The sequence below is a fragment of the Ammospiza caudacuta genome, chromosome 7 (genome assembly GCF_027887145.1).
Source record: "Ammospiza caudacuta isolate bAmmCau1 chromosome 7, bAmmCau1.pri, whole genome shotgun sequence".
Classification (NCBI taxonomy): domain Eukaryota; kingdom Metazoa; phylum Chordata; class Aves; order Passeriformes; family Passerellidae; genus Ammospiza; species Ammospiza caudacuta.
In genome coordinates this window covers 34,201,215-34,215,738 of record NC_080599.1, presented here as the reverse complement: position 1 = coordinate 34,215,738, position 14,524 = coordinate 34,201,215, and the positions used below count along the sequence as shown (strand labels likewise).

Genomic DNA, 14,524 nt, shown 5'->3' with positions numbered 1-14,524 from the left:
AAGTTCCGGGCAAAGTGTTCCTGGAGCTTTCATCCCAACACCTTTTCCAACCCCCAAATCACCACAAAGTAAAGCGTCAAGTCAATTTACTTGAACGAAAAGAAAACCACGAAGACAAGAAATTGAGTAGGGGGAAAACCTTACAAACGGAACTCTCTATCAGGCCCGGGCAGGGCCCGGCCGCGGCCAGGAGGGCGGTGGGCAGTGCTGAGGGCAGGAGCCCCTCTGCCGGCACGGCCAGGGCCGCGGGACATCCCTCAGGAGGAGGAGGAGCAGGAGGAGCCGGGCTCCGCAACCCGGCTGGCAGCGTCATCCTGTCCCCTGCGAGACACCCGAGGCACCGCCCCGTCCCCGGGGTCACGGCATCGCTCTGCGGAGAGGCCGCCCCGTCCACAGCGCCCACCCCGCCTGCTCCCAGCCCCCGGCCAGTCCGGCCCGGCCCCGCGCCGCCCGCGGAGCCGCTGCGGGGCCGGGGGCAGCGCCGGGGGCAGAGCCGGGGGCAGCGCCGGGCTGTCCTCACGGCCCCGTGCCGGGCCGGCAGCGGCAGGTGCGCGGTGGCGAGGCGAGAGCAGCCGGCGCTGCCGCCGAGCACCCGCAGCGCTCCCGCCGCCCCAGATGGGCTCCCCCGACCTGCGGCCCCGGCAGGGTCCCACAAGGTGCCTCATCATCCCCGTGGGAATGCACGGGGAACAGCACACGGGCCCGCGGCACTTACCGGAGCCCTGCGCACTGTCCTTGCTGTCACCCACCGGGCAGGCGACGAGACGACCGGGGTCGGCTCCTCCGAGCGGCGGGGCTGCGGCTGCCTCCGCTCCCCGGGTGCCCGTCCCGGGCGGGCGGCACCAGGGACACCCGCTGTACGGGAATGCCGCAGCCAGGTTAATCACATCCCTGCTCTCCGCATCCCACCCACCCGCTGTCCCCCTCGCCCTCTCCCCCTCCACTTTTCGTGGCCCTTGGAGGGGGTTTTGCAAGCTTTCGCCTCTCCTTTGAATCCGCTTCTCTACCTTCCAGCCTTGAAGGCGACAAGAAAAACCCCAAACTCGTGTTGGGAACAGTAATCTCATTTGCAAAGAAAAATCCCTGGAATGGGGACTCATTGTAACGCCTTTGGGCAGCAGACCCAATTGCTGGGCTATTTCAATAAAGAAGCGAACTGCAGCAGAACGCCAGTTGGCTCCTCCAGCAGAGTTCTCCTAAATCATGATAGACAGATTGCGTGAAAAACAGGAATTCCAAAGAATTTCCTGCCCTGGGAACAGAAGTTAAGGCTATATTTAACAACATCTGAAGCTGTCAAGAATGCTTTGTGGTCGGATAACAGAGCAGAAAAATGTGAAAAATGCGGGCTACTGCTATACCAAATATGGAAATATTGTTACGTCTGGGGTCTAAATCCCATCTGGAAGTACTTACAGCCAGGAAAAGAAAAGACGCCACAACAGAAGCTGAAACTCTCCTCCCTATCCCCAAATATTAAACTTCAACAAGGCAATACAATTCAAGGGCGCCCAACCTGAGTGGGGGACAGAGAACCCAGGGACACACAGGCTGAGGGGGGCTGTTCGCTGCGTGCTCATCCCGTTCCTGCCCGGGAAGCCGGGCCCCCGGGCATCTCCCGGGCTCCGCCGCGCCGGGAACCGCTCGGATGCTCGCTCGCACGGCAGCAGCAGCGCGGGACGAACCCCGGCACGGCCGGGTGTCGCTGCGGGCCATGTCACAGCGCGGGGCAGCCGCGGGCCCTCACGGCGGCCCGGGGAGCTCCCCCCGCTGCCTGCGCAGGTGGCCGGTCGCGGGGCGCCACCGGCACAGCCCCGGGTGCGAAGGGCCCTGCCGGCCGCGCTCTGTGTGAGGGGAGCGGGGCGCAGGTCCCGCGTACAGCGGAGAGGCCCCCGCGCGGCCGGGCCGGGACCCCCCGCGGCTGCGCCGGCGGCCGCGAGCGGGAGACGGGGCGGGGCGGGGCGGCCGCGGCGCGCGCCAGCCGCATTCCTGGGATGCCGCGAGCGCTGGACGCGGCCGCGGCCCGGAACGCGCGACGTCAGCGCCGCGGCGCACGCGGCGGCCCCGCGCCCTATATAAGGCGGTGGCGCCCGCCGCCGCCTCAGACCGCGCCGGCCGCGCTCCCGTTCTCACTCACACGGGCTCTCGCTGCACCGGCGCTAGACATGGGCTCCGCGGGCACCCGGCCCGCTCTGGCGGCCGCTCTCCTCTGCCTGGCTCGCCTGGTAAGTGCCGCGGGTCTTGCCGCGGTCCGGGAGAGAGGGAGGGAGAAGGAGGCGGGTCGGGTGGCTCCGCTCGGCTCCCGGCGCTCACCGGACTCTCCGCTCCGCAGGCTCTGGGCTCGCCCTGCCCCGCCGTGTGCCAGTGCCCGGCGGCCCCGCCGCAGTGCGCCCCGGGCGTGGGGCTGGTGCCGGACGGCTGCGGCTGCTGCAAGGTCTGCGCCAAGCAACTGAACGAGGACTGCAGCCGATCGCAGCCCTGCGACCACACCAAGGGGCTGGAGTGCAACTTCGGGGCCAGCCCCGCCGCCCTGAAGGGCATCTGCAGAGGTAAGCGGCGATCCCGCTCCCACGGGACGGACCCCGCGCCCCGCGGTGCCGGGGTTCGGTAATTTCGAGCCCATGTATGGTTATGCTTTGTTGTCGGTAGCTTGGCAGAAAGGCACATGACTTCAGCAGTCTGGAATGCGATTCAGTATGTCTGGGCTCCGCTAAACGCACATAAGGAAAAGTGATTCCTGACTAAGTTATTGTTCTGGCCCCGCGTCCCCGGGGGGTTGTAGGGAGCTCCGCCGTCCATTGAGTTTAACAGACCAGCAAATACCTGTGCTTAAACCAGCGATTCCCGCCGCTCACCCCCTTCTTTCCCTTCCTGTTGATCTCTGCAGCACAGTCCGAGGGAAGACCGTGTGAATATAACTCCAAAATCTACCAGAACGGCGAGAGCTTCCAGCCGAACTGTAAACACCAGTGTACGTGCATAGATGGAGCTGTGGGCTGCATCCCGCTCTGCCCGCAGGAGCTCTCTCTTCCCAACCTGGGCTGCTCCAGCCCCAGGCTGGTCAAAGTCCCCGGGCAGTGCTGCGAGGAGTGGGTCTGTGATGAAAGCAAGGATGCACTGGAGGAGCTGGAAGGCTTTTTCAGCGAAGAGTTTGGTCCGGATGATTCCGAAGGCGAATTAACCAGGAACAATGAGCTAATTGCCATTGTGAAGGGAGGCCTGAAAATGCTGCCCGGTGAGTGTGGGTTTATCTGGGTGACAGTTAAGGGGAGGAGGCTAGAGGGTGGCTAAAACTCAGACCCCTTAGACCTCATGGGAAAGAAAAAAACCTAGTGAGAGAATGTATTTAGACTAACCCCTGTTTTTCTTTTCCAGTTTTTGGATCCGAGCCACAAAGCCGAACTTTTGAGAATCCCAAATGCATCGTGCAAACAACCTCTTGGTCCCAGTGCTCAAAGACGTGTGGAACTGGCATCTCCACCAGGGTGACAAACGACAATCCTGACTGCAAGCTCATCAAAGAGACCAGGATATGTGAAGTGAGGCCATGTGGCCAGCCCAGCTATGCCTCCCTAAAGGTAAATACAGACTCTTCTGGTGTTCCTCTTCTCTCTAAGCTGCTTCAGGTAGGGGGTAAAGGCTGGAAAAGAATCTCCTGCTAATAATGCGATTGCCTTTCCTTTGCAGAAGGGAAAGAAGTGTACCAAGACAAGGAAGTCCCCCTCCCCAGTGAAGTTTACTTACGCTGGCTGCTCCAGTGTGAAGAAGTACCGGCCCAAGTACTGCGGCTCCTGCGTGGATGGCAGGTGCTGCACACCCCAGCAGACCAGGACTGTCAAGGTCAGGTTCCGCTGCGATGACGGGGAAACCTTCACCAAGAGTGTCATGATGATCCAGTCCTGCCGCTGCAGCTACAACTGCCCCCATGCCAGCGAAGCCTATCCCTACTACAGACTAGTCAACGACATTCATAAATTCAGGGACTAACTTGTGGTGGGGGTGGGATGCAAAACACAATTTTGAAGTACCCAGCCATGGGGAAAGGACTTTTGATGGAAGTGGTGCCTTGCCCATTTGAGGGCAACATCGAGATGTTACAGGAGTGCACTGTGCAACTGGACACTAATGCAACAGAGATTTAAGCATACTTAAAGCTTCATAATACTGGAGCAACTTTACTGCTTCTTTTTGGAGCACCTTATCTAATTATATACTGTTTTCTGTTTGTAAGTGATCAGATTAATGTTTTGTTCCGGTTATGAAAACTTTTCTGTCCTGTTCAATTTAACACTATGCTTCTTCCCCTTCCTTCAGTCTTCTCCCACCCTTTCCCAACTAAGTTGGAAGTTACATTCCTTCCTGAGGTGGGCACCTGTGGGGTGTTCACAGTGGCAGCTATTATGTACCAACTGTAGTTTAATGGCAAACAGAAATCAGTTGTTTTAAAGCTGAGTATTTTATTTATCAAACTGTAGCTTTTTGTTTGTTTGTTTGTTTGTTTCCTCTGAAGTTTTTTTTTACCCCTTCCAGCCCCTGTAATACTGGAATAAGTTGTAAATGATTTTAATTTTATATTCAATGAATTAAAAGAATTTATTTATGGAATTAATCATTTAATAAAGAAATATTTACCTAACTACTCTTAGTAGAGTATTCTGATAGGCAACAGGCTTAAATACAGCACATGCAAGAGGTTTCTGTAAAAACTTGGAATTCTGAAAAGTTTGGATTCTCTGAAAGAAAGTTCTACTGCAGATGCAGAAATGGACTAAAGAGCCAAGTCTAATTCTTTGGATAAATGATGTTTTGAAGGAGAGTCTGCAGTCTGCAACCCCATGCTTTAGAAAGTATAGAAACATAAAGCTTCTTGGCACTGAATGCAAATCTTTGATAGACTGAAATGTTAATTAGACTGTCAAGATTATTCAAACTGTCCTGGAATTTCCAACATAAGGTGCTTCATTAGAATGCAGTGCATGCACGGTGATGTTGAACATTGGGGTGAAAACGGTCATCAGGTCTCACGTTTTTGGTGGCTGCTTTTTGCAAATTAATACATTTCTATGGCAGAGGAATGCTTCCTACGGGCTGCAGGAGGTAGTTTGATTTCACTAAATTCAAATTAAATGAGCTTGAAGCAATGACTTTTGTTAATCCTAATAACACAGTGATGAAAAGTAAACATACTGTTAACAAGAGAAGAATGTGAGGAATTTCAAGTACTAGTCCCAGAGCAGAAACTAGTAGTACTAGAGTAGAAAGCAAGGGAGCTACTCTTTTCCTCACTTCCCTTTCCCAATTTTAAATATGCAATTACACTTTATGTTGTGGGACACATGACATTTGGCTAAGCAAGGGAGCTTGCTGGCACACAGTAAAAAAATGACATTTAAAGAAATGAACTAGAGCAGGATCTGAGAATGCATCCACTGCTGGTTAGCCTAAAGCTGTGCTACAGCTGTGACTGACAGGAAACCTGCAACAGGGTATTATTTTCTTCTCCTTGTGTGGGTATTTCTCTGTCAAAAGATTCTCCCAAAATCTTCAGCAAGAAAGACACTGCTCATAAAAAACAGACTGATTTTGAGGTTTTAGAATTGTGAAGGGGTGTCATCCAGTGTCATTAGTTACAGGTAGAATTGGTTAAGGGTCAATTTTTTATTAATTAGACATAAATATCTCAATAAAATAAATAGTCAAATATCTCAGAAGCATATCTCTGGCAGCTAATGCTTTGAGAAAATACAGCCTTCCCTCTTTTCTGCTCAGTCAAGTTTTCTCCCTGAAGGCGTTCAAAAGTAGAACTGTTTTGGAATTCACCACCTGGCCACCAGTCTCAGCTGTACCTAAACTTGTCTGTGCAGTATTTGTTGACAGCAGAAGGGTAAAACTCAAGGAAGCACTTTTGTTTGGCTTCTCGGTAGATCTAGCACTGAACACTTCACCACATCAGCTGCTCACTGGGAAACCATCAGCTTTACACACTGGGTTACTGTCGGGCAGGGAAGGGGATACGCTGCTCCCAGACAGCCAGCAGCTGCAGGGCATGCGGGCCACGACCACTGTCACCCACACTTGAATGACATCCATCTTCACAGCAACGCAAGTCACAGCTCCCCAGCAATCACAGGTACGTGTGACTGTACACAGAGCCCGCAGCTGTGACACGTCACGGACAAACAGCGGCCCTGCCACTCCTGCCTGCAGCTCTAGCACAGCCTGCCTGTGGGCTCTTCCAGGGCAAGGGGTGCCTCTGTACCCTGCCCACTGGAACGTGCTGTTGGGAGAATAAGGGCTGTAGAGGTAGGTCAGATAAATACTAGTGAAGTTATCCTGATATAAAAAGAGTAAAATGAAACCCACTAAAAAAAACTGCAAATCTTTCAGAGCAGGGCTGTCACTCCAACTGGTCATCACCCATATAGTCCTCTCTTCTATTTTGCATTTCACAATTACATGGCAAAACTACTTTTACAACACTATAAAGGGAATCATTGCCATTTTTTGTGTGTCATCTTTGTACTTGCTTTGAAACCTTTACATCCTCTGTTGTTCCGGCAAAATAAAAAAAAACCTCTAAGTAGTGGGTGTGGATATATAAAGGATTATAAACTCAGGTTCCATGAAGTGAAGCAGCAGAGCTTACAGGTAAAGTAATGAGCACAACTATAATTGTATTTCTTGTCAAAAACTAAAATATCAATATCCTGCTTCCAGAGGAATACTAGATGAGGAGTTAGGAACATGATAAATAACGTACATAACAAAAAGCTGTGCATTTGGAGCGAATTCAAACCCTGAAAGTCAAGCCACCAGCACCGTGTGGAGTTCCCTGGAGCTGGGCAGAGCCGGGGGAGTCCCAACACGCCAGGAGGGAGAGCGGCACCGCCTCAGCCTTCAGCGCAGGTTGCAGCACTGTGCCCTGCACAGAGCCCTGCTGAGCCACCCTGCCTGTCCCTGCACAGAGCCCTGCCCCAGCCACCCTGCCTGTGCCCTGCACAGAGCCCTGCCCCAGCCACCCTGCCTGTCCCTGCACAGAGCCCTGCTGAGCCACCCTGCCTGTCCCTGCACAGAGCCCTGCCCCAGCCACCCTGCCTGTCCCTGCACAGAGCCCTGCTGAGCCACCCTGCCTGTCCCTGCACAGAGCCCTGCCCCAGCCACCCTGCCTGTCCCTGCACAGAGCCCTGCTGAGCCACCCTGCCTGTGCCTGCACAGAGCCCTGCCCCAGCCACCCTGCCTGTCCCTGCACAGAGCCCTGCTGAGCGACCCTGCCTGTGCCTGCACAGAGCCCTGCTGAGCCACCCTGCCTGTGCCTGCACAGAGCCCTGCCCCAGCCACCCTGCCTGTCCCTGCACAGAGCCCTGCCCCAGCCACCCTGCCTGTGCCTGCACAGAGCCCTGCTGAGCCACCCTGCCTGTCCCTGCACAGAGCCCTGCTGAGCGACCCTGCCTGTCCCTGCACAGAGCCCTGCTGAGCCACCCTGCCTGTGCCCTGCACAGAGCCCTGCTGAGCGACCCTGCCTGTGCCTGCACAGAGCCCTGCCCCAGCCACCCTGCCTGTGCCTGCACAGAGCCCTGCTGAGCGACCCTGCCTGTGCCTGCACAGAGCCCTGCCCCAGCCACCCTGCCTGTCCCTGCACAGAGCCCTGCCCCAGCCACCCTGCCTGTCCCTGCACAGAGCCCTGCCCCAGCCACCCTGCCTGTGCCTGCACAGAGCCCTGCTGAGCCGCCCTGCCTGTCCCTGCACAGCAGCCCTGTGGCCGTGTGCCCCGGTCCCTCGGCTGCTCCCTGTCCAGCCCCTGCTGGCACTGTCCCGCCGCACCGGCACGGGGCCCTCGGCCGAATGCGGTGCTGCCGCCACAAGGAGCGTTTCTCACACTACATGTTTAGGATCGAAGGAATGCGCAGCCTTGTGTTCCTTCCCCACGCTTATTTCCTTGATGGTGGTAAGCGCTGCAATACAAGAGGTTACACATAACATCTTCCTGACTATTAGCGGAGACAAAGTTTCAGCTTCCATAAGTGCTCCATGACAGGAAACATAACAAAAGCAGGAACACACAGACAGACTTCCATGACTACACAAAGTCCTTGTGGGATGCTGCCAGCTCGCTCCTCTGCAGCAGCAGCAGGTGGAGGAAAAGCAGACACCGTACTGACAGTGGCAGTGGTACTACTGAGCCCTCGCGGGGCTGCGAGAATCTCTCTATCCACACACCAACTCCTGCAGAGCCCATGGCAGATCAGTGCCCCGGGCTGCCTTACCCAGCTGACCCTGTCTGGGGGCAGGCCATCTATCTCCCTGCTACTCGTGGGCAGCCGCTGGGCTATGCAGGAACAGGCAGTGAGCCTGTGATCACTGGGATTGCTGCAGGAGGATTTCCAGTCCACTGAACCTGCATGAATCCCTCACATGTACTGAGGACTGAAACAGAAATTTTGCAGTGGGAAGTCAATCCTGGTTGGAAATCAAACCTACCTACACAGAAGCAGTTAAATGTCTCACACCAGAGGCTTGCTCTTGCCAGATGCTTGCCCTTCTGAGCTGATCCTGCAGAAATGCATGTGCACAATTTAGCTCCCTTGTTTTATCAGTGAAACTATTTCGATGCAGGGCTCCAAGTGCTCAGCACACAGCAAGAAAAAGCTGTATAGTTTCCCAGCTGCTCTGCCTCAAGCCAGTTCCTTTCATGTAGACATGTTCCCATTTCCACCTTCACAGTTTCTTCCTGCATATTACATAGTCACAATTAAAACAGCACACAGAAACAGGGAGGTATCACAGAGAAAGCAGTAACATAAAACTAGCTTTGGAGGTACTTAGAAATGCACAGACAACTAAACTGCATTAAGCTGCAGTGAGTGGTGTCTAGAAAATAGAAATCCTACAAAAAAAACCCTTCAACCAACAGAATTATACAATAAGCATCTCTCTATCATGCTGTAAAGACCAAACACCAAGCAACTGAAGAGATGGCATCCACTACGCTATGGTTCCCTCCATAAAACTACACAGCTATGACTTCTATGTACACAATTTATATTGGAGAAGATCCTGAAAGACCCCAAGGCACCATTCACATAAGCAACTTCATCTGTCTTGAAGTACAACCACTTATGGGATGGAATGTAACAACCATCCAGGAGGAAAACATTAAACAATTTTTTGTAAGTTTTCATTTTCTAGTCAGAAGAAATTCAAAGGTGGGATGAACACATTTGCCCAGATGGGAATCCAGCAGGGACATAAACATTAACTATTTCACCTCTTGACAAGTGTCAGTTTCAATCAGGATGGAAGGACTCAATTTAAGTGAGAGAAACAATCAGCAGTAGCCCAGCAGTGTTTTGAGACCACTGAATGTCAGATCAAAAGAAGCCCAGTATACCAGGCAAATCAAAGACACCACTTTCTCTGAAACTACTAATTTCCTTCAGCATGTCAAACCAACCAGGTTTGAGAACACCTCCTACTTAAGTCTACTTGACAAAATCAGACATTGAGATGCCATGGCTGTAAAACCAGCAGTCTGTTAGAAACTTGAAACAGGAAAATGCATTTTTCTCTAGAGGCAGGTATTTGTGCTGTAGTGGAACAATACTGCTAAAATCAATATAGATGCCCAAGCATAGCTGAAAGTAGAGGCTGGGAAAAAAGGTCAACAAAGACATACCACTGAGAATTTAGATCACAGAATCACAGAAATGCTAAGCTGGAAGAGACACAACAGGATCAAGTCCAACTCTGGGCCCTGTGCAGGAAACCCCAGGAGTCACACCATGTGCCCAAGAGCATTGTCCAAACACACCTGGAACTCTGGCAGGCTGGTGTGGTGACCACCTTTCTGGGGGGCTGCTCAGTGCCCAAACACCCTCTGGGTGAAGAAACTTCTCCTGACATCCAACCTAAACCTGCCCTGCCTCAGCTCCAGGCCATTCCCTCGGGTGCTGTCCCTGTCACTGAGCAGAGATCAGTGCCTGCCCCTCCTGTTCCCCTCTCGAGGAAGCTGTGACTGCAGTGAGCTCTGCCCTCAGGCTCCTCCAGGCTGAACAGACCCAGTGCCCTCAGCTGCTCCTCACGGCTTCCCCTCAATGCCCTTCACCATCTTTGTTGCCCTCCTCTGGACACTCTCTAATAGTTCAGTGTCTTTCTAACATTGTGGTGCCCAAAACTGCCCCCAGCACTGACGTGAGGCTGCCCCAGTGCAGAGCAGAGAGGGGCAATCCCCTCCCTTGCCCAGCTGGTGATGCTGTGTCTCATGTCCCCAGGACACGGTTGCCCCTGTTGGCTGTGTAAAAGTGATGGGGACTTCTTGGCAAGCTTCTAATGCCACCCATCCATTCTTTTTTAGTATCTACACCTCATCCACTGACTTAATGTCTACCTCACTTTAGCACAGCTCTACTTCCTATTGGCACTCTTGGCAAAACAGACAAGTTCTGGAGCTGCAATACAGACCCAGCAGAGAAACTGGAAGCAAGGAATGGAAAGGCAAAAGCATCTTTCACAGTTGTTTCTTCCTTCTCCTTGAAGCAGAACAGGGATGAGGAGAAGAAAGTGGCAAAACAATTTTAAAAACAGTTTTGATTTTCCACCAGCTGAAATGATGCAGGAATCAGCCAGCTCCCAGTGTAGTCATTTATTCTCTAGAAAAAGACTCCACCTCCCTTCTCATTTCTATTCTTCCTTCTCTGGCAGATTGTTTTGACCTCATTTTGATTTGCCATGCAACCACATGAACAGCTGTACTCATGCAGCTGATACAAAAAGAAGTCTCATGCAAACGGATTACATAAATACAAGGACTACTGTGACAGTCAAATAAAAAGGAATTAATTTCACCATTACTATAATGAGTTCACAGAGACCTTCCCTTACCCCAAAGGTAGGCAAAGCTCTAGTGGCTTTCCATATTTTATCACTCTATTGATTTTTCCTGCCACAAAACTCTACTATAGTAAAATATCCTGAAAATATTTTTCTGCAGGAAAAGCTAGCAGCAGTGAAATCAGGCCAGGCCAGGGGAACTTTGCTTCCAAAGCAACAACAAAAAAGCTACAGTGCACAGGACCATGGAGGGAAAGAAGCCCTTGCTACAAAAGCATCCCTAGAGCAAAGTCACTGTACTATGGGTCTGTGAGACCTGCTGGGGCATGAGAAGACACTTCTGCTAACAAATCACAGACAGCAGAACAACCACCCCTTTTTTTACCTCATTTTACATGGCATCTATAACTTCCCTTTCAGTTTCAGTATTTCTATTCAGTTATTTTTGCTGCCATTTCTTGTTTTGCATATGTGACTTCTTTCCATTTCACCACAGATTTCCAGCAAATAAGACCATATGCACTACCATAGCAACATTTTAATACAAACACAGTGTAATCTTTGTTCACTGAAGTACACAGTTCATTTCTTTTTCTCTTATTAACAGAACCTGCATCTGCATACAGTTTAACTGAATGTCATAGCAACAACATAAACATCAATTCAAGATATTTTTTCCTTTGGAGGGCAGAAGAATAAACGTTTTCAGGAAAAGAGTGTGGGACTTCAAGCAGAATGAAATGTTTGTGACTAAACAGGGCCTGAAGTTACATCATCAGGGCTGTGTATTTACACTTGGAAAGCCTGCTCTTGCACAGTGTTATACATTCTCAGCTCCTACAGATGTCAACAGAGAACAGCCCTATCTGGCAGGGCAAGGACTGAATCCCAGCCATGCTGATACACAACACACAGCTGGGACTTGCTATCAGCACTCCCATGAACTCAGAAACCCAGGTCCTGCTTCAGACTGGAGTGCATGTTCTGCACTGAGTTTTCCTCTAATGCAGAGTAGAACTGCACTGGTGACTGCAATAACAAAACCAGGTCCAGCATGCCTCCAAGGACCAGTGCCAGCCACACATTCTGTGGCATGACCCTCTTTTCCTCTACGGATCAACAATTCCTAATGCCAAGATAAATACAGCAAAACTCAGAATTCCAATGTGTTCATTCAAAACTGAGCTGTTCCACTGACAGGGGGTACAACTGTTTACCCATGACAACTCAATTATGCCTCATCTCCCCAGGAAGTTCTACAAAAAAGGAAAAGAACCAAGTTCTCTCCCATGGCTGAGTCAGTCCTACTCCCCAGCTATTGCTGTGTGCTTAGCTATGCTCTATTTTTGTCCTTTAAGGTTTGTGAAAGGGATGACATCATTAAGCTTTTAATTTTTTTAAGTAGTGTTTTCATTCAAGACAAGAGCCTTTACTCTTTGTAAGCTGATAGTCCTTCAGCTCAAGCATGTTGAAAAGTCTAAACATTAAAAGAAATGCTGTAACAACACTACACAGAAATAGCTTGTTCCTTCTGTGACAAACAGTTTATAGAGGAAAATAAATGAGTAAGCATAGTAGGCATAAAATCAAGCACTCAATGCAAGCTGGTGTTGAATGATGAAGATTAAAACAACATCACACAGTTCTCATTCACAGACATGATCTGTTCTGAATCAAGGCAGAGTCCTGTAGGGATCTGTGTGTAATAGGACTAAAACAGTATGTTTTCAAAATGGACAGAATGGAAGCCCTCTAGGAAGCCTCAGCTCCAGGTCTTAAATTTCTAGTTCTTGCCCAGAGATTTAAAAAATACAGAAGATGCTTTATCTCTCTTCTGTTTATTACAAGGTGCCTGTTCCAGGTTAGGTCACTCAAAAAAAAAAAAAAAAAAACAACTCAAAAAAAAAAAAACCAAAAAAACCCACCCCACACCAAAAAACAAAACAAAACAAAAAAAATTCAACTTTCCTTCACTGCCTATGAAAGTGTTAAAAAACATCTGCCTCCTAGCACAACAGTGCATAAACTGATTAAATCAAGAACCTCATTATTATGAAGAATTATGACTAATATGAAGAATTTTGATTTCTTATTAAAAAGAAAATTTGAAAAAGCTTAGGAAAACTGAATAAAATATTTTAATTGCATTTTGATTTGTATTTGATCAATCACTTCTGTTCAAACTAGTGTAATTGTAAAAATAGGTAAGCAGTAACCTAGTTTGAAAGAATGGCAAATACTACCTTCAGTTTGACTGAACTCTGGGAGATTATTCCCAGCTTTGTCTGGGAAATTTCAGTTCTAGTAACCACCACAGGAATAATGTTTTAAAGCCTTCTTTAAGGTAAATCAGAAGGATAGATTTAACAGCATCTTCATTTAAAAATAAATTATGTTGCGTTTTGACTCACAAGGAAGCTTAAAGTAGATTTATATAAGAAAAAAACCCCACAGGCAAACCTTTTGGTACAATTAATGAAAACCCTCAAGAGCACAGGCAAGTAATGCAAATGACAAATCTGTGCTCCTCAGCCAAAGACTAATCACACACACATGCAGATCAACACTACTACTTGCAGCACTCCCATTTTCACTGTGCTCTGGATCCAACAGAAGTGCCATGCTTTTCCTGCAAATGAAACATTTTCTGGCCAATGAACTGTGGCAGTTTTGCTATTCATCTCTTCTATTGGTATTACTATGAATGAGTTCAAGACTTGTCTATAGTAATTTGTGGCTACCAAGTCAGTGTGCAGCAATCACTGATTAGGAAAAGCTTATTCACTTTCACTGAACCGAAAAAATATGAAAGCAGCACCTATAGCTAGGAATCCTGGTCCTTTAAAAAGGGTTAAAAAAACAAATGTTGAAACAAGAGGTGGGCAGAGGACCAACAATGACTAAGAAAGAAAATAGAGCACAGGTGGCTACTGCCAGGCGAGAAGAAAAACTTTCCTGTTTCACCAGAGGCTGCAAAATACACAAGAGAAAGGACACATGATACGACTGGGAGAAAAAGTAGTATGTGACTACAAAGGTCTGATGCTGGCCAAACTTCAGTAGTGAGCTGTTGTGGTAAACAATTTATTAACTCCAATTTCTTTACAAGGGAAAAAAAAAAAAAACCTTCTAAAACTTTGAAAATCTCAGAAATCCTGTCCATGCAGCATGGCTGGTGGCTGGTGAGGGCCCAGCAGCCTGGTGCCCTGAACCCCAGACTGAGGGTCCAGAAGCCTAAACCCTGTCCTGTACTGCTCCCCCAGCCTCCTGCTACCTCCAGAAGTTCCTTCACTGCTTTCTGTTGTGTTTCAACCCACAACATCAGCACTGGCAGAAGACATGACTGAAATACCACCTGCATGGCAATTCAGCACACACCCCAGGCCACCAGCACACCAAGGTGCTTGTCTCCAGCAGGAGACACAGCTGGGAACTAAGGCAGCAACACCTCAGAGAGCTGTTTAGAGTGAACATGACCTGAAGACAAATGCTGCCTTGGCCAGAGCCCTGCAAAAGCAAGGCAAAGGCTGATGCTGATTCCTGAGAATGGCCTGGTCAGGGGGGAGAGGGGCTCACCTGGCTTGCACCACTTGTGGCATTGCTGTTCTCATCCTCCACAGACCCCACAGGGGACTTGGATACAGGACAGCTGGTCTGTGCTCTAGGAATCTTTGCAGATGTTAACAACTGTCAGCAG

The 14,524-nt window shown here is 50.0% G+C and overlaps 1 protein-coding gene across 1 annotated transcript; it reads left to right on the top strand.

Annotated features, from left to right (window-relative positions):
* Positions 1 to 2,121: 2,121 nt before the first annotated feature.
* CCN1 (cellular communication network factor 1) lies at positions 2,122 to 4,636 on the top strand. The gene is made up of 5 exons (XM_058808480.1): positions 2,122 to 2,225; positions 2,333 to 2,549; positions 2,888 to 3,235; positions 3,376 to 3,578; positions 3,688 to 4,636. Exons 1-5 carry the CDS (start codon positions 2,166 to 2,168, stop codon positions 3,985 to 3,987), a joined length of 1,128 nt encoding a protein of 375 aa, XP_058664463.1. The 5' UTR covers positions 2,122 to 2,165; the 3' UTR covers positions 3,988 to 4,636.
* Positions 4,637 to 14,524: the final 9,888 nt, after the last annotated feature.